At 33.2% G+C, this 21,016-nt stretch overlaps 3 protein-coding genes across 9 annotated transcripts in view; all 3 read left to right on the forward strand.

Moving 5' to 3' along the window:
- Positions 1-21,016, forward strand: part of LOC106129677 (furin-like protease 1) — a 162,705-nt gene that overhangs the window by 68,045 nt on the left and 73,644 nt on the right. The window lies entirely within an intron of this gene.
- LOC132902659 (uncharacterized) lies at positions 4,698-7,713 on the forward strand. Its single transcript, XM_060948618.1, has 2 exons — positions 4,698-5,330; positions 6,227-7,713. Exon 2 carries the CDS (start codon positions 6,229-6,231, stop codon positions 7,711-7,713), a length of 1,485 nt encoding a protein of 494 aa, XP_060804601.1. The 5' UTR covers positions 4,698-5,330; positions 6,227-6,228.
- Positions 7,723-9,936, forward strand: LOC132902619 (uncharacterized). The gene is made up of 3 exons (XM_060948491.1): positions 7,723-8,649; positions 8,744-8,884; positions 8,968-9,936. Exons 1-3 carry the CDS (start codon positions 7,861-7,863, stop codon positions 9,460-9,462), a joined length of 1,425 nt encoding a protein of 474 aa, XP_060804474.1. The 5' UTR covers positions 7,723-7,860; the 3' UTR covers positions 9,463-9,936.

The raw sequence follows: 21,016 nt of genomic DNA on the forward strand, positions 1-21,016 counted from the left end.
GTAATAATATTGCAAGGACTCTTAGTCATACTCCCAACAACAGATTCTAAAGAATTAATAAAGTTAGTAGTGTCACTAAACGACGGCGAACGATAAATACCCAATAGGGTCAAACAATTTGGAATATGAACCTGTACACACATTGCATCCTGTAGATCGGGTTCACTAACAATAGGACTCCAGCAGTTTTTAACATAGATTACAACACCACCACATTTATTGATATATTTGGTTGAAGAAAAGGAGGAAAAACCGTTAATTTGACCGATCACTGAGCCGTCGCTAATCCAACACTCCGTGAGTACGATTACGTCAAAGACAATATTCAGCCTTCCAAGAAGTATCAGGAAACTATCAAAATTATGATTAATACTTCTAATATTAAAGTTCAGTATTTTAAGTTTATATTTAGAAATAAAATTCTTACAATCTTCAGCATTTTCTACCCTGTGGCACACAATGTTAAATGAACTATCAATATTATTTAAAACATCAAATTGAGACATTGTAAATATGTTATGGAGGGTGCTGGATTCCAATGAGATACATGTCCACAAGGCAGAGAAAATAGCGAAACTGTTCGTAGTAATTATGTAAGGTATATAGACAGGGTAATTCTTTACCATTTTTAATATATAAGCAGTAGAGTTGAATTCGTTGAGTTTGATATTTAACAATTGAATGCAACAGTGAAGTCAGAAAGCGAAGAAAAATATAATTAACCAATACACTGCTGATCAGAAAACTATGAGATAGGTTGATGAGAGCTGGCTTCTTTATTAGAGACAACCACTTCACTGAAAAGTCTGTCGAGATCCTCTTGTGAGCTGATAGCGACTGCCGGAAACTTCCTGTCTTTTGTATTGGCTGCCTTCCGGACAAATATGCTGCCGTTGCGAATCCAGCAGAAACGAAACTTATGCTGACTTGCTCGTTTTCTCGTCTCTCCGAAGAGTTTGCGGTTAGTTTTTGTCAGACGCTCGTTGAAATACAGATTCGCAGATGTTCCGCTAACAATATCTTGTGACGTTAGACCCCTCCTAGTTTTTGCAGCCGCTAGCAACTCGTCTCTTTTATTTTTGCGAACTAATTTCACAACTAGTGGTCTTGATTTTAGTTCGCTAGTCGTCTCTGAACGATTATGCGGTGCTCCAGCTCTATGCACGTGATCGATATCTGAATCTTGTAGATCAACTCCCAGCTTTTTAGAAGTCACCAACACTAAATGCATTAAATTTTCTGACTGTTGTTCGGGGATTCCAACAATTTCCAGTTCATTTTTAAGGTTATTTTGTTCCTGAGTATTTATTGATCGCTGCATTTCCGCCATTGATGCTTTCAAGAAGTTAATCTCCCGATCCTTATCCTCGAGCTTTCTATCGTACTCAATTATTTTTTGTGAAAGTGTACTATTCACAGTTACAAGTTGCGATTTTATCTCCAAAATATCTTGTCTTATCAGTTTCAATATGTCCGAATCAGTTGGATCATTTGTCTTGCTTCCGGAGGAAGCATTCTGCTTATTGCGGCTGCCTCGGTGTTGGTTAACATTGTCGTCCGAATAAGTACTATTAAGCGAACGAATCGGGGTAGTGGCGTCCCCTAGTTTAGGTCGAGCGCATGTGCATGTGGGACAGTTCCAATTGTCCTTATACTGTTCATCAAATTTAAGGAAGATCTCGACACGTATGTTGAGACATTCTAGATCATATGTTTCCTCGCAATTACCACATTTCATGTAATTTAATGATAAAATGCACTTACCACAAGCGTTGCAATTAGTAGCCATAATGTACGCTCGTTCGAATCCTCGAGGCGTCTTATGCACTCTTCCAATAAATTAATAATATCTATATATTTGCGTATAAAGCTAGCAATAGCATCAAAACAACGACGCCGCTGGCAGCGGTGATGACTCACGGTCCCCGGCGAGTTGCAGGTAGGTACGTCGTCGATGCGACCGCAGAGTTCGGAGCGATAGGTTGAGGTAGGTCCGGGTCATAAAACTGGGCGTCACATAAAATGTTGGAAACTAATCACGTTATAACTTGTGTTGTATATTGAATATTGGCGAAATACTTTCACTCCAGTAAAGGTTACACTTTTGTCTAAAACACGTCGCACAATTCCAATTCCAGTCCTTGATTTATTCAGCCTTAAAGATTAAATAATGCAGAGCACAACAAAATACGCGTTATCCGTTCAAGTACCGCCGAGCGGAAAAAACTTTATGTGTATGTATATGATTTACTGAATCCACATTTTTTATTATAAATTTTACTTTAATGCCAGTATCAAGTATTGAATGATTAAATTTTTGCTACGTATGAACTTGTGTTGAGAAGCCACGTTTAAATTTACCACGGAAAATTCTTGGAAGAAAATTGAGGCAAAGTAGCGAGCCGCTTTTAAATTAAAATGAGATCGTTTTTTTCCGTAATGTGGTCTCGTCGTAAGATTGCTTAATGAACTTTGGTGCACTTTCATTCTCAATTATTATTATAAAAAGGCATTTTAAAACTGCAATATCAAAAATTGCAAAAGCTGGTCGACGTTAGGCAGACAGCATATTTAATAACTTTGATACATCTATTCAAAGCATACTTTAAATGTAAAAAGGTACGTTATTGCATGATGAGTTTATTTTTGAAACTAATTATTCAGAAAGCAATAGGAAAAACATACAAACATAATATGATCATTCTCTTTTACGGAGGCGTAGGCAGGAATTACTAAATAAATAATAAAAAAAAATATCATTACATAAAAAAAAGTTAATCCTTATAAACAAACTTAAACATGCCCCCAAAAGCCTACCTGTGACCCCCCATTTAAATGGGTGTTTATTTCTACATGGAGCATCGTAATTTGCTTTCCCCTAGGCATTTTGGGGATTGGGGATCTTAAAATGAAAACAAACGATGGCAGCGAGATTATAAATTCGTGATTGCTATGCCTTTCTCAGGACTCATTCACACCGACGCCCGAAAAAATGTTTTTTTCTATCATACAGATAATCATACATACATACATAAAATCACGCCTCTTTCCCGGTAATAATAGTCTGAGATAATCATTTATTTTTTTATCGATTGTCTTATATGAACCAGTTATCTCTTCTAGTTCACAGTTGCAATTTCACCGCTAAAAACTTTACCTTATTATACCTAAAAAGTAGTATGTGTATTAAAAAATATTTATAATTTAAAGAACTGCAGTGATTCGGTGAAAAGTGTGATGAGCAAAGAAGTTGATTTTCTGCGATGTTCATATATTCGTTAAATCTAACTATGTATAATGGATACCTATCTAAATTCACATTCAATCAAATTTATTTTTAAGGCGACTGTATAAATTTCAGATTTAGTGTGTATACATCTTTACTTACCTGTGTTTCTCTGCCACCCTTATAACATAGACTATATTCAAGTAAAATAGGGTGGCTGTGTTCTGATCCGTTTATTTCTCTGGAGAAAGTTTATTTTGTTCATTTTCATACGTTTTTTAAAGTAATGCCTATTCTCTATGTGAAATGTGGCATAGAATAAAAGGTATTAAGTATCGCATATAGATAACAGTATTCTTAAACTTTAATATTCTTTGAAAATACGCTTCATATACAGGACCTGCTAGAAGAAATTATTCTAGATATAAGTAGTGCCCTTGTACTGATTTTCCCACTTTTTTTAAGTTTAATTCTTATTTTCCTTGATGTACATAAATGAATAAATAAGAAATCCCTTTTTTTTTGGGCAGTGACCTTTCTCTCATTTTGTTTCATCGATAATTTTGCCTGAATGTGCAGGTTTCCCCAAGATGTTTTACCTCACCGTAAAAGGGCGTGATGTCTTTTTATCAATTAATTAACTACAATCAGGATAAATGTATGTCGGAAAGTGAAAAACATACGTATGAGCGTATGTCAATCAAGTCATACTTATAGTCATGAAATTTTCTTGAAGGTGATGGTCTAGCAACCTGTCACTATTAAAATTATTAATTCCATCATTAAGTCATTTAGACTTTTCAAGACTGTTGGCTCTATCTTCCCCGTAAGGGATGGATACGGGATTATATGTATGTATGTATTAAGTCAGTTAGTTATCTTATCAAGGGATTAATTTCTTAACTGGAGTGCAGGAGTTGAAAGTGCAGTATACTTCGCGTTTTATTAAACCTTTTGTTCGTTAGAAGAAAAGAGAGGAATTCTAAAGCTTTATTGTTGGGTGCGATAGTTTTCAAGTTATTGTATCGATTTCATTGTTTCTCAAAACAATAGAGCTTAAAAGATTATATATTTGAAAATAAAATTCTTACAATATACTTTGATCTTCATCCTTCTTCGGTTCTGAAGTCTCTTATTTCCATGCTCTTCCTTGATTTAAATCTTTAATATCAAATTCTTGCGTGACCAACTGACGGACAAAGTACAACCGAACTGCTATGTAAGAAGATAAAATTATGCATGTATGACATTTTTGGGGGTGTGTAGGAGAACACTAAGAAAGGAATTCTCGGGAAATTCTCACGGGAAAGGGAATTAAGAGGATTGTTATTTTGCTGTTGTAAGCCAAAGTACACTTTGAATTGTAATAAAGGAACCAGGCAATTGAAAGCAAGTATGAATTAAGAATACCAACAATTAAACGAATAAACAGAGCGAAGAACTCAAAAAGAAATACATGCTGAAATACATGAGTATTTCTCAAAATAAATGTACATTCTGGAAAAAAAAAGTGTGCCTTGATAAATTTTGAAAAATACATTCGTTTTTATTTAATCATAGAAATAATTTATACACCAAAATGTAGGATAACTATTAAACTTTAGAATAATGTGAAATAAACAGCTTAATCGTATTATTACTATTTTTTTCGTTTAGTTTTTAAATAACGTTTTTTTACCATTCATACAAAAATCGAATTGCCACCCTACCTACCTCATACTTTTACACTTCATAAAATGCGAACTGTAACATGAATATTGTGCATTTTTGTGTATTGTGGTTCTTCATGAAATGTAGTTACTGAAAATAAGTGATTTTCTATGGGGTTGCTTAATAAATTCATAATTAAATGCAAAAAATATAAATGAGTCGCGTCATTTTACTTTTTAGTAACTACTCTTTAGTTGCGTTTTATTTTACTTCCAAGTAATTTCTGAACGCATTAATTTAATTTTCAAACGGGCAACCCTAGCTGCTTTCTGATTGGTTGTTGGTTTGACGTCTCCGCCATTACATTTATTGTGAAAATCAGATGTACACGTGTTTTGTTGAGTGGGAATACTATTTCGTGACAGGAATTAAAACAGCCTTTTTTCACATAACGGTAAGTCTTGATTTACTCATCTTTTATAAATCGTGTGGTAATATCATTTGGAAAGCCTATATATTGGCAGTTTCAGCTTATAACAAACAATTTCCTTTTTATAACCTCGTTTTGTAAAATTTCTATTACAATTTCGTAACGATTTTTATGAATTTCGTAACGTTACGAAAAAGTACAGTATAAAGCTGTGTTCATACAGTTCCAACCTGATAATATTCACTGCCGAATTCATAAAAAATAGATCTTAGTAATGATAGTGCATCATCAGCAAAAGACTTGACTGCCTCCGTAGACGAGTGGTTAAGGTGTGCGCCTTACAAGAGGAGGTTGTGGGTTCGAATCCCACGGAAAGCATACTTTGTAAAAGTTGTTTTCAGTCGCATTACGACATTGCAAAATTTGATTGTCTGATAAGAAAGATGATGCGTGCTTCGGAGGGCACGTTAAACCGGCGATCCCTGTTGCTGTCTTTGACAGTGGTCGTTATATAAACCATGTCGGAGGCCCTTGACCCGGTTTAAAAGGAAGGTTTTAGTGTATAATATGTTTATGTACCACGAGTGTAAATCGAGGCGGGCGGCTAGTTCAAGATATACTACTTCTGCTGAGGACACTTAATTCTGTAGAGCAGCCATTTTCAACACGTTATGGTGTGTTTACATAAAATTATGAATTTTATGAACTCACTAGCTGTTCCCTGCGGCTCTGCCCGCGACATGTATGTTTTTGTCTAAATCGTGTATTTTTTTATCTAAATTTTTTCAACCCTTTTGTCGTGGAAATAGAACATACTTATGATCACACATACTACACACATTCGCATGTATAATATTAGTAGAAAAGTAGGGATTTGATTTCTTTGTGAGCATAACATTTATATCTTTATTTTATTTTAGGAATGCCACCTAAAACTAATGCCGAAAGGCAAAAAGCTTACAGAGAAAAACTAAAAAAGGAAAAGCCAGCAAAATATGAGAAAATTCGAGTTAAGCATTTGGAAAAAATAAAAGAAAATAACAAAAAGAAAAAGGAAATGCTTACAGAAAAAGAAAAAGAAGAGTTACGAGAAAAGTGGAGACAAGCCAATGCTAAAAGAGCTGAAAGAAAAAAGAAGGCTAACCTTACCACACATGACAAAAATACATTAGAAGTTAGAAAAAACACTTATTCTAATACAAAAATCTTAAAGGAAACACTAAAAAACCTAATTGAAGAAAATAATCAGTTAAAAAGACGTAATAAGAATTTAAAGCAAGCCTGTAATCGGATGAGAAAGCGAATGGTCAATCTGAAAAAACTACTACATCAACAAACTGTGACTAATAATGACGTTATTTCCATTGAACCAACTGCTAAAACACCACAATGTGACGACACACCATTAACGAAATCAAATAGTTTCATAAAAGAAGTTTTACCAAATGTGTCTCTGGTAGAAAAAGAAAGGGTGAAAAAGAAGTTACTTTTACTAAACACAATTACAGATTCTTTAAAGACAGAGTTTAATAAAGCAGATCCCAAAGAGAGGACAATACTAAAAAAGGTAGCTACAAACGAAATTGCAAATAAAAAAAAATTAAAAACAGCTATTTCTAATGTTCTTGGCCTGAAAGGAAGAATCAGAACGACGACAAAAGGAAGTAACCAAATGAGAAAGAAATATAAAAAAGAAATCCAAAATTTCTTTGCAAGAGAAGATGTAAGTAGACCTAGCGCAGGGAAAAAAGAGTGCATAACGAGAAATAAAGAAAAAGTACAAAAGAGATATTTAATTGAACCAATATACAAGCTCTATAGAAAATACAGGACAGAAGGTGGTAAAGCATCTTTGCAAACTTTTTATCGGTTCCGACCATTCTTTGTTGTGAAACCAAGACTTCAAGATAGGAATACTTGTGCTTGCATAAAGCATTGCAATTTATTGTTTAAGGCAATATCTTTGAAGAAGCTAGGTTTACTTCAAACATCTGACATTGATGAACTTATGAAAAATGTAAGTTGCAGCAATTCTTTCAAGTGCATGTACTCCGAGTGTTCTGAATGCAAAGATAAGAAATTAGCTATTGATTTGACGATAAGTGAAGATAGTCCCGTGCAATGGCTCCAATGGAAAATGAGCACGTATACCTATACTAAAATTGGCAAAAAGAAATCAGAAGAAAAACAGACAAAGAAGTATTTAAAACAGATAGTGAAAGGAACAGTGACTACATTAATTAAAGAATTTCAAGATGATATACAAAAATTTAAAACTCATTACTTCAATGTTTCGCATCAGTACTTGGCGTGGAAAAAGTGTATTGAAAACCTTGATGAAGAGGAAGCAGCATTGATTTGCGATTTTTCAGAAAACTTTTCATGCAAGCAATCTGAAGAAATTTAGGCTGTCCACTTTGGAGGATCCCGGAATCAAGTCACATTGCACACTTGCGTTCTTTACAGGAAAAATGCGAATCCCCGATCGATATGCTCCGTATCACCAAGTAATGAGCATGGTCCTGGAGCAATCTGGGCTCATTTGGATCCAATAATGAAACTATGCAAAGGCTTTAACATAAAAAATATTCATATATTTTCTGATAGCCCAGCAACGCAGTACCGCCAAAAACATAATTTCTACTTGTTTCAAAAAAATATAAAAGAATATAAATATGAATATGCTACTTGGAATTTCTTTGAAGCCTCACACGGCAAAGGTCCAGCTGATGGGGTTGGTGGAGCTTTAAAACGACAACTTGATAATCATATTTCACATGGCAATGACATAATCAACGCAAAAGAAGCATATGAATATTTATTAATTAACAGCAGAGTAAAAATGTTTTATATAAATGAAAATAACATACAAAATATGATGAAAATGATACCTAAAAATGTTATTCCCATAAAAGGTACAATGAAGATTCATCAAATCGTAATCGACGATAATACGAAAATTAAATATAAACTGTTGAGCTGCTTTGATTGCAAAAAAAATAACATCTGTTGCGACTGTTACCACACAAAAGAACACGAACTTCTACCCACCAACTACCTAACAGGGCCAAAAGCTGTACCATGTCGTAATAAACGAAACGCCTTAAAAATACAGAACACACCAGCAAAAAGATTCAAAAGAATAAATAGTTCTACTACAACGGAAAGTGACGTCAGTGTAAGATATTATGATGATTTAGATCCGAGAGATGTAGAATTTGAGAGTGAAGGCGATGATAAAATTACAGACTTTATAAAGAATTTTAAAAAAGTAGAGAAAGTTGATCTAGTTTCAGATATAGAAGAGCTAACGCATTTAAGGTTTAAAGATAGAGAAACTCAGGTAAAATACTAAAATAAGTCTCTTTAAATTCAAAATTTACAAATTTCTCATAGCATTTTTCTTAAAAACAAACTTTAATGAACACTTTTTTCAGGACTCAGATGTGGAATTTGAAAATGAAGACAATGATAAAGTTACAGACTTTATGAAGAATTTTGAACAAGAAGTAAAAATTGATCTGGTCTCTGATATTGAAGAGATAACGCAATTTAGGTTTAAAGACAAGGAAACACAGGTAAAATACTACAATAAATCCCTTAAATTACAAATGTCTTATAGCGTTTATTTAAAAACAAACTTTAATGAACATTTTTTCAGGACTCATGGGAAAAGAAAACAGGCAAGAAACGAGAACCTACAGAAAACGAAAAAGTAACAACGTTATCTTCATCAAGATTTATGTCTGCAAATCGTGCTTTCTATAACCCCGAAAATAAAGTCGACAAGGCAGAAGGATTGACTACGGAAAACGAAATATATTCTACACAAGAAGGCAAAGAAACAAGAAAATATAAAGGAAAAGGCATTGGAAAAAAGACAGTAAAACACCAACAACTTATAAAAGAAGAAAAATATCCAATTGATACAATGAATGTATTAAGACAAATAGATGACACAGAACAATCTAGTAAAGATTTAAAAAGTCGCAGAGAAGAAAGATCATCAACTGATTTGAATTCTCTGCCAATTATTTTCTTTGATAATTTAGTAAGTGACGAAGTTTTAGTTACGAACGATGAATATAAGCTTGATGCAACGATATTTAATGAACCAGAATATAATTTAAACTATTTTGATGATAATATATATTGATGATATGATAATAGAAAAGGATAATGCGAAAGAAAATAACACTGAAAATGAGAATGGTAGCAATGAAAGTGTCATACCAATTATAGATACTCACAAAATAAAACGCAAAATACCTGGACTGACTATTATCAAAGACGAAAGACTGGAAAATAAAGATACGAAAAATAAAGTGGTTTATAAGTCACTGAAACCCCTATCATTAAATAATTATATTAATGCACCAAAACGAAATAATAAACCAAAGTCTGAAAAACTTAGATCAGGAACTTCGATTATGAAACAGAATGTTTTTAATTATTATAAAGATAAGGAAGAAATTTACAAAGCTCTAAAGGATACTGACTCAAATTAAAGTTACGAATTTAAATGTTTAAATTACAAACACTGTTTCGATTCCAAAATTTTTTTTTAAACCTATTGTACTACTAAAAATTTAAAAAGCTTGGTAATTTGATTACAATACGTTAATGAATACTCTCTTGTTTTATTTTTAACTCCATAAAATAAATGGTCCCTATAACATAATAATACGAGTATCTAAGTAATATATGTATAAAATTTTATATATACATACATAAACATATTACATACACATATATAGATATACTAGCGGCCCTCTCCGGCTTCGCAGGGTACTTATAAACCTTCCCGGTGAAACCCTGTATCTATTACAAAAAACCGCATCAAAATCCGTTGCGTGCTTTTAAAGATATAAGCATACATAGGGACAGACAGACAGAGCGGGAAGGGACTTTATTTTATACTATTATACATATATTACTTATATGTACACACACACTTATAAAATATGTATGTATATGTATACAATAAATAAACGGGTACATAAATAACTTTGAAAAATATATACGTAAACATATAATATATATAAATAAATGAATTAAATTGTATTTTGTTTGCCATTGTGTAATAAGCCTTACGTTTACTATTTAGTTGCATCTTAGGACTATTTCGTAACAATATTTCGTAACTACTTTTTCGTTACGTACATTTATTTTGAGAAATACTCACATACACTCTTGTGTCTGCGTTCACAAAAATACTTGTAGGAGTGTACCTATAAAGCCACTTTGGTCAAATCGTCCGATGCCAATTCAGTGAAAAATACTCGTACATAGTACATCACAATTGCGCTTCACGTCGCAAGACCGATTTAAAATTTAAGTCTTCGCCGTAAAAGCGGCAAATTAACTCCCCACATCGCAAGTTTTACAATGTGACGTCACAAAAGCAGTTTTTCAATTAAAAAATCAGCCGGTGTTGTGTGGCCCTAACGACTCTCGCGTGGAGTGCTCTCGCGAATAACCGAGGTTACTGCCTTTTTCCATAACCCGACTTAGAATGTTCAACTTATTTTTGAAAGTCATTTTGTTACGCTGTTCTTGCAAAACGTGAAGAGGTTTTTCTGTAAACTTGTTACGGGTTCATGAATTGATCAATTTAGAAATAATTTTTGGGCAAGCGGATAAAATTATTTCAGATTTTGAGTCTGTGTTTGTACTTATATTATGTGTTCCGCTTTTATGTCTTTAAATTTTTCAAAGCGGAAAGCAATTCATTTATTCAGATTCCTATGTGAAATTCTCATTTGCTCGATTTTTTGTAAGGATAGTAAAATTTATATTGCGAAGTTTTTTTTTTAATTTGAATTTCTTTTTTGTTATTCCTGTCTATTAAAACACTATTTACTTTTTATACCGAGTTTAAAATATGAGAGGCGCCACGAACAATCCACCGGTCACTAACTGGCCAGTACTATTTTCGTTTGTTCACTTGCACTGCACCTAAGTGTAATTGATGGTCGGTTTTTGACTGATATATAGCGGAATCCCGGCATTAGATGCAGTCACAGCCTAATGAGAGTACAGAAAGGTAGCGTTTTTATAAAAACAAGTTAAACCAATGAAATATGACTTCTAAATCATGTCAAAATTATCATTAGAGTTGCGTGAAGTAAACTACTGTTGACCCGTTGTTAGCAGATTGCATACCTCAGTCAGAACCGTTATTTTGATGCAGAAATTAATTTATGCTACGAGTACCTTACAGTGACGGCCCACATCTATCGTTCAATATTTTTAATAATTAAAGATAAGGTATATTTAAAAATCAAAGAAAAACAAAAATTTTTGTGCAATCCTGAAAAGGTCGGATCACTTTTTTTTACATTCAAGTTCTTGTTATAATAGTAAGAAGAATAAGTTATATATATATTTACTGTATTCATAATGTTTCTTCTTAATGTCTTGTAATAAATCGTTTAATGCTTGTATTATCTGAATGATGATGAGAATATTGTTGCACAAAATTGCACCTGTACTGTCTCTCTCATCTGTATTCTCTTTGTTTTGAGATACATTCGCGAACATAAGATTTATTTGGCCGCCGACTGGTTAATAGTTCCTAAAATATTTTACTCCAATACTGCGCTAAATGTTGCTAGAATATATGTGCCATTGTTGCAACTAACTGTGCACACGTTTGTTATTGATGAGAGTATGAGCATTAGGTTGGTAAGGATTATTTTCATCAAATGTAAATATGCCGTGTGGGTTCCGGCACCATAGAAAAGGGGCACCATATCTATCCCAAGGATAACGTAAAAGGTGGCTAAGGCAATGGCTAATAAACTTGTGATTCTTCTTGTAGGCGATGGGCTAACAACCTGTCACTATTTGAATCTCACGATCAACGTGGCTCTTGTCGTACCTGTTGGCTTGTGTACCCCGTGGAGGACATGGACGTGTTTATGTGTATCGGTGTGTAAATGTTTATTTAAGGTTATATTTATTTAAGTCTATAAGGATCGTAGCAAGCGGAAAACCATAGTCTCTGCCCAATGAGAGACAGGCGTGATGTTATGTATGTATATAATAATATTTTTGACATGAAGAAGGAATTTTTTATCGCATAGAAAAGTATCTATACTTAACGTGAGATTTATTTTACCATGCAGAAGCGAAGCAGCTGGAAGACAATAAATTTATAGAATAGCTAACAAACACCGTATTCTGACCCGATGAATCATGCCACATACGTATTGATGTAACACAAAGTTATTCTGCCGCTGACTGTATCACCTCGGGCCATTTGGAATTGTCTGAACAGGGATACAAATCATGAACCGACCAATTTATGTTTTGGTCTGACTCATTCGGGTAGCTATAGTAATAATGTTTACATATATCCATATAATTATGTCTATATATATCTCTTACGGCATGGACTGAGTCAATAGTTTTAAAAATGGGAGTAAAATTGATTGAAACTAGTATATTGAGAACGATACTTGAGCTATGGGTTTAATCGATCATATAATCATGCCCCTATTAAATTTTATCACGTTAGTCTCCATTAATTTGCTCACTCCATCAACACCTCGACAGTAACCTGCTAAAATCACGCACACATTTAATCCATTTTCTTACGTGCTTCAAAGGTAATCCCACCGCTGTCACCAAAATAATTGAATCAAAAACAACGGGTGCTAGACAATAATGCTTTATTTTACTTTATTTTATTAACACAATACATATAAAATAATATTTACCTGGTTCTCATTACAAAACTTTATCAGACATACCATTAAATATTGATCTAAAGTTCAGGCGACGCGAGCGGGAAATCAGTTAATTATGATTTGAGAGCTTACAGTAAGCTAATTAAGGAAAGTTTTGGCATAACGTCTTTACAAAACGTCATTAAACAGTGTAGTTTCAGGCTGTATAGGAGTTAGTAAAACTTGAGTAAATTAGGCGATCGCAACTTCTAGAGTTGAAAAATTTGTAATGAACTTTGAAAAACTTTGAAATATTGTGTGGTAGCGATGTGATAGTTTTGAAAATAAAAGTTTTTGCGGTATTTGTTACGTTAAGAGTAAAATGTAGATTCGAAATATGAGTCGTTTATCTTTTTTATTTTTGTATTAATAAGCCAATCCACAAACTGCGTTTAAAACAAAACATAATCTTTTATTGTTCTTCCCCTTTCTTTATCTAAAAAATAAGAAAAATGTGTCCAACGTTTATACCGTAAAAGAATAACAAACAAAACAGTAAGTACGGATCTTTAAAACCGGTGCAGTTCCAAAGGTTTGTTAAATAAATGCTGAACGCCCGTAATGTGTTTCGCGTAATAAAATATTTCGTTTCTACTCAGAAACGTTATAGCTACCCGTTATTCATAGTCGCCGCGTCTTTGAGCTCGACTGAGCCACTTTTCATAGTAACTAACGAACAAAATTATTTATCGCCCGTCAAGGGAAACTTGTTTGGAGGACATGCGGAAGTGTGAGCGTCTGGGGAAGCCTGGATGAATACAAATTGCAAGGGGAAAAAATGTTGCCATTATTTATCGCTTATAAAGCCCTCGCAGTAATTTTGTAATTCTCCCGTGAATTGGGGTGAATGGGAATTCGCAAGAATGACTCTGGGGAATTTCGTTTACTATAATTGAATTTTTTTAAGCTTTTATTTTTCTCGATGTTTACAAGAGGGGTGTAAACAAATTGTGTGGTAAAGTCAGTAAGTAGTTAGATAGGGAAGTTAACGTTGCTGGTTAATGTCGTTAAAATTTGGCATAATAAGGTAGATAGATTTTAGGGGTTTAGCAAAGAAGATTTCTGGGAATTCTCTCTGCCTTTGATAAAGCGCATATTCCACTTGATTAGATGCCCACAGATGACAAAATGATTCAATATTCAGGGTGTGCCTTTTGATCATGGTTAAATGGATCCCGGATTCCTCTTCAGAGAGGTAAAGATTTTACCGGTTCTAACGCTACGAGGAAGTCGAAAAAGTGTATTTTATTCCGAATATCTACAGCTATATCTAAGTTAAATTTCAAGACACACTGATAAATCGCGAGCATATAATTCAATTCACAATCTACCACGTGCTTTAATATCCGATCAAACATCAAGCGATTGCATCGATGCATCGAAAATCGGAAATAACAGAGTAATGAATGGCGTGCACTTTGTCTCTATTTCCAAAATCGATTCCTATTGAATCGAGACGACGAATAGGGCATTCAATATTCGTCTGCTTCAAACCTTTGTTCTGTAATGGATGCGTATTGTCTAGCTATGTTGATAATGCCTCTGAAAACAATGGTATATGAATGTTAGACATTTTCCTTAAGTGTGTTGTATTTATTTGCTACCAATTAGTGAATAAGGAAGGAGGTTATTCACACTTACCTTTGTTTTTATATTATGATAATAAAATGTCTATTAAAGCACTTTCTGTGCATTATAATTGAATTATATATAAAGATAGATGCAAAACTACTATAATAAAATCAGAGAAAGAGAGATTGGAAGGTCTAAATCTTAGAGTTCAAGTTAAATAGTTTTTCTTTTTATATGGCTATGGGAGCAAGGGTGAATAATTGAGAAGCAGAATAAAACAAGGAAAATCGAAATTTTGACCCAAGAAACAGTAACATTAGAATATAGAAAACGGTGATAGAAGATACGTTAAACCGTTAAAAAAAAGAGTCTTATTCAAATTCTCTTATTGGATAAACAAAGTATAAATCAAATTGAAGTTCCAATAAATCTATAAAACCTTTTTAATATCAATGAAAGGCTTGGCTCAGCAAGACTTAACAATTGTTTACATTTCATAACAGTAATTACTGCGAATCTGTTTATTATTTCGCGAAGACGTTCTTGGACAAGATATTTATAGAATTACTGGAATATTCCTGTTGTTATCGTTATTTGTTAGCTACTAAGAACGTTGTGGAAACGAAAATGGAATAAACAACCGAACTCAGTGCATGTTACCTGTCAGAATCGCCCGATCTCCTACTCTGTTCATATCACTGCTACGGGTAGTACTGCTAGAAAGATTTCCACTTGTCCCATGATGGCTTTTTTCAATATGGTTAGAGGGATACACGGAAAGTTTTTCTCGAATCTGGTTCTGTCTCATTTTTTATCATCTTGCTCGTATAACGGGTTCTAGGTTTTGATTTTATTGTCATATTATATTATTTGCCACTTGCAACCAAAAAAGAAGTTGTTTTTAACATACATACATACATATGGTCACGTCTATATCCCAAATAGCTGAACGTGGCCTGTCAGTCTTTTCAAGACTGTTGGCTTTATCTGCCCCGCAAGGGATTGTATGTATGTACCGACAAACAAGCAGTTTATTAATTGAAGTCCGTACTTAGTAATATTACTATCTTACACTCCAGGAAGTACTATCTGCCATTATATAACTGTCACGCCTTTCTCCTCTCCCTAGTACTCGTAACTGGGTCAGCCAAGGGAGCCGAGTATTAATTTGATACTTTAGAGCCATAGCAAAACGACCCGATACATTTGCCGTGGTAGACTGACGATTTTGCGACAATACTGATTTTGCGACATAATATGCAGTATGTATTCAAGAGGAAGACAGAGACTACATCTTTCTTTTTGTTACGATTTGTGTTGTGTTGTCCATGTTTTCATCCACATTCATGCTGTTAATGTGTGCATGAACTAAAAAGTGTTAATTTATTTGTTTATTCCTTAAAGCTCTTAGCAATTACCATAATGATTATTAGTATCTATTGGTTGACATTGTTATTTTTGTACGCTTAATTTCAAAGAAATGTAGACGTATGACTTTGAAATTGGTCACAGAATTGTGGGAGGAGGAGTCATCGTCACTTTTAAGTGTTCTGTAAACTCATGTCTGTAGCCCAATTTCATGTTTATTGGAATTGTTTTATCGGTTTGTGTTTTTTTGGTTCATTGCAATTCTTGGTAGTCACGGCGGCTTGGATACTAAAATAGCCTGTTTACCGCAGATGTTTATTGTCCATAGAAAGATCTGTACATAGGTTTATTTGTTATTAACTAGAATAATTCTATAAGGTGAATTAGAACAACTTTTACAATGGGACCAACTATTAAAATGTGAAAATAAAATCTCTTCGACGGCCTCTGTGGCGCAGCGCTTGTCTGTAACACCGGAGGTTCCGGGTTCGAATCCCGGTCAGGGCATGATGAGAATAGAACTTTTTCTGATTGGCCTGGGTCTTGGATGTTTATCTATATAAGTATTTATTATTTATTATAAAATATAGTATCGTTGAGTTAGTATCTCGTAACACAAGTCTCGAACTTACATCGAGGCTAACTCAATCTGTGTAATTTGTCCCGTATATATAAAAACAAAATCAGCTGTTTTATAAGTTTCGGTTGCCTGTGCGTGCACATATTGTATGAAGCACTTGGTATTTTTTTCGCGATTTCGAAATTGGTTGCATATAAAAAGTTATTCAGTTTGATCTACTGTTTAACCTGTTCAAAGTATTTCAGCTAATTTAAAATTACTCTGTCTGTATAAGTAGGTAGGTTTTGATTTTGCATTGTCAGTCATTGTAGACAGTAGCAAGTCTGCTCTGGTTTTAGACAAAACATTCAATTTTATTGCCAACGCCGTCGTTTTTGTTGCCAGTTTATTGTGAAACGTGACAAACAGTAACAAATTGACAAAATAGGAAGAAATAGATTGATTTGTTCGTGATTTAATGAAAAAGTTTTACAATATTTTTTTCTTATTTTTGTTTATTGATAGAAAAAGATGGCAAACAGTACCTTCTACTCGTATACAATTTTCTATTGCATCGTAGTATAATACGTTGAACCTATACCTACTTAAAGAAAAGAAAAACCATTCTGAATTTTATCTGTTTACTAATCTATCGTACTTTCAAGCGACACAGGTGTTTACTTGTCAAATTAATATTCTTATAAATGTAACAAATTTTTCTTATTATTTTTTCAGGCAAGGTGACATTAAATATATTCTAAAGTCAAGTAATTGAAGGCAAGTAAATTTAATTGGAGTAAGTACTTACACGCGGAATTACTTCTATAGAATTGTGTCATTATTTTCATTAAAAGTTATTAAAAGCTAACACCTGCTCAGCATCGTTGTCATAAATTTTAGATGCAAGTTCTGCTCCGCCCTTGTGCAGTTCTTAGAATAATTAATTCGGGTCAATTCGTATTTATTTTTATTGTTTATTTTTTTTTAAATAATGTTGACGTTTTAATCATTATAACGTTTAATTGAGGAAGCTAAGTGATAGACTGTGAGAGAATAGGACTTTTCATATGATATTTATAGAAAGTTCAAAAGAAAATCATCATCCTAGTTTATGAAAGACAAAGGAAAATTCATCTAAAAATAAAAGACGATATGCGCGCTACATATACTCTATAAAATATCGAAGACTCCATTTAATGAAAGTTTGAACAAAGATTCACGTACAAACGTACAAATAGACATTGCTTTATTACTCGAACAGATTCGGAGGCAGTACGCAGAATGAACTTTGATATTTACAGTTTTACGACGTACAATATGTGCTGACATTTTTCGCTTCAAACTGACGATTGTTAACTCCGGTTTTGCTGGAGTTAGCTTATGCCGCTATTTTTTTATTTTAAATGTTAAATTTATGCAATGCAACAATTTTCATTTATGTCTATTGTTGAATTAAAAATTTCAAAGCAATACACTGACTATGTGTGCTGAATATTTTGGCTCCAATCAGTAGATTGATAAATTCGAGTTTCAGAGAAGTTGGCTCAGACTAGATTTTTTTTTGTGAATCTTATTTTTTTATAAAATGTTAGAAATGTTGCACTTTTTTATTTTGTCGAATTGAAATTTTCAAAGCAACGTACAATATTGGCTGAAAATTTTGCTCCAATCAGTCGATTGTTTCAGCGAAGTTGGCTTAGGTCGCGACATATTTTTTGTAAATTCCAAATTCATGCAATAAAGTGACTGTTAGAATTTTTGTGACGTTTAAAATTTGAAAGCGTTGTACTTTCGTTAAAATGCATTGATTTTACTTTGATTATAAAACAGTTAAGCGGTTAACTTATTTGGTCAAAGATTCGACAAAGAGCATACCTAGCGTTTTTCAACTACCGGAATAATGGACATATTTGGTTTCTTTTTAAAAAAATAAAAAGGATTTTTATATTGCTGTTTCTTTATTTGTAAGAATTGAATAACCAGTGGCGGTATGATTATTTTCAACTAGGAATGGACATCTTACGTTGTAGCTAACATAAAGATTTTGCCCAAACTTCTTCTGTTATTTAAATTGAAAATTATAATTTCCTTCTTATTTCAAAATACTTCCCCCTTTACATAAGTTAAACAAGAGAGGAATAAAAAAGATAAGGTTGCATTGCAGCATTGCAAACTTTGCTACCCTCAAACATATGTTTCGTAAAAACAAGTTTAAAGTTAGGGGAATGTATTTCATTACTCGACCCCTCGGTTTTCTTAGCGTTCTTTATTGCTTTAATATTGTTTCTGTGACAATATATATGTTCACCTTTTTTGTTTTCTTGAGACTTTGATGTGATGTATAAAATTGGTAAAATGTGTTGAAATTAGAACTCAAAGTTTTATCAATGAGTCTGTCTGATTGCCAAATTCCAATTTACATACCTCATATTATTGTTGTAAACTGTAACCGTCAAAAAATACAATTCAATACGATATCTATAAAAAACAAAATGAGTGAACTATTTTTGTTTCACCTAATAATGAGTTAAATTAAAAGTAGCTACATCACGAAACTACTAAAAACTCCCAATACTTTCTACAGCTCTGCAAAACAATTTAAATAGTCAGTGTTGCCAACTTTTGAAATACAAAACGACCACAACGAGAAAAGTTGGTAACTACATTTTGCGTTATTCGTACTTACGATAATTTAGTGATGAGAATAAATGGACTGACTCCTCTCGGTCGAGGTAAATTATCCTACACAACTTCACCGCAAATTCGCCTCTAATACCGCGTCATAGAGTTGCTTGCAGGTTAACTTGATATGCGTCTGACTGCACCTGTAGTAACTTTGTTTTTGCTAATGTTTTGTTCTGTTCATTAAATTGTAATGATTTAGGTACGGATTTGCTTTGGTATTTTTCATTTGTGTGCGTATTTGAGTGATATAAAAATATATTTTATTCATCCTTTTTTCCATACTCTATGCCGTGTAGTTCCCGCCACCAATAAAATGAAGAATAGCATCCCATTGTTGGGTTTGTCTACCCTACAAGGGATATAGACGTGATTATATGTATGTATGTACTTTCTTCTATATTAAAGTGTTAAAGACGTTGTTTGTTGGAATAATTAACAATGCTTCAAATAAATAAAAAGTTTATCATACATAAAAAAAAACTATTATTTTACCGCAACAAAAATATAAGAAACTTTTTGACGCAATAAAAAATAGTGATTTCATATGTAATAATCTTCCTGGCATTGCATGTTTACTTCTAATATCTGTCATTATAAATGTATCGGATCGCGTGATAATTTTCACTAAAGATAGATAACATTCGTGTAACATTTACGTATGATGTGAAACGTGTAATAATATACATTACGTAAAAATAAATGTTAGTAATATAGAGTAAAAATACAGCGTATATTTTAATTCTATCGAAGCTTGATATATTAAAATGCTGTCAAATAATAAAGGGACCATCTTTCTCTTAGTAATAATTATAGCTGATATATGATGTAGGACTTCCACTGATGAACATAGGTCTCCCCCAATGATTTTTACCACGCTCTATTGAAAATAACCTGCATCCAATGCCTTCCTTGGTCCTATTTATAAATAAAATGGGTATTAAATGCACACGTAACGTAACTTTATTTTATGTCGGTCGTTTCAAATCTTTTTACAATGATCAGTGGTCACCGAGCGACGATTCGAATGTTTTAAATGACTTATCCAGTGAGCGGTCTATCTTTGAGGCCTTCCAACGTTGCGCTTTCTACCTTCATAATACTTGTTAGTTTGTTGTTTATAGTTAAAGCTTTAAAAGAAAGAGAAAACCAGACCGCAGAAGGAGATCCTGGCTTGCTGATAACCGTCAATGGTTTCACATCAGCACTTTAGTAAATATGTTATTCTTGTCATTATACCTACCTAAATTAAAAGTTCCGACAAAAAGAACTTTGAATGATCTATGTTTAAGTTTCTTTTTTGTCCCACGAATATCTGAATGAATGAATGAAAATAAATGAAACATATAACGTAGGTATTCATAAAAAAAAACTCTAGTTTCAAGTACAACAATTAGGAAATACCTCGTCTCCCTGTGCAACTCTGCTCACTACCGCTCCTGTGGACGCCCAACTTTTCCAATAATACCGCCAAGAAATTTTCAATTATCAACTTTACCCACAAATCGGTATAAAGAAGCGTGCATAAAGTTCTACGGAATCTTTTATCGACAGAAATTCTAAGGGACAATCGCCTTTGTCCTGTAGGATTTATTTTTAATGCTACTTTAGGGTTGAATAGTGGTAATACCTTTGAAGGACCTTTTCTGTACGTTAATAGGATTTTACTGAAATCTTTGGCAAATTCTTAAGCTTTATATGCTGGTAAATATATGTTTGTAGGTAACTCGTTTGTAGCAGATTTTAATGTTTGTATTTACTCGTGAAGATTTTTATTTATTGGGAAACACTCTGCG

Source organism: Amyelois transitella, chromosome 16, assembly GCF_032362555.1.
Source record: "Amyelois transitella isolate CPQ chromosome 16, ilAmyTran1.1, whole genome shotgun sequence".
Lineage (NCBI taxonomy): Eukaryota > Metazoa > Arthropoda > Insecta > Lepidoptera > Pyralidae > Amyelois > Amyelois transitella.

Bases quoted from the DNA above. Each gene is read 5' to 3' on its own strand.
- LOC132902619 (XM_060948491.1), top strand. From the start codon at position 7,861: ATGAAACTATGCAAAGGCTTTAACATAAAAAATATTCATATATTTTCT. The intron at 8,650-8,743 runs GTAAAATACTAA...CACTTTTTTCAG, and splicing joins TTAAAGATAGAGAAACTCAG to GACTCAGATGTGGAATTTGA. The intron at 8,885-8,967 runs GTAAAATACTAC...ACATTTTTTCAG, and splicing joins TTAAAGACAAGGAAACACAG to GACTCATGGGAAAAGAAAAC.
- LOC132902659 (XM_060948618.1), top strand. From the start codon at position 6,229: ATGCCACCTAAAACTAATGCCGAAAGGCAAAAAGCTTACAGAGAAAAA.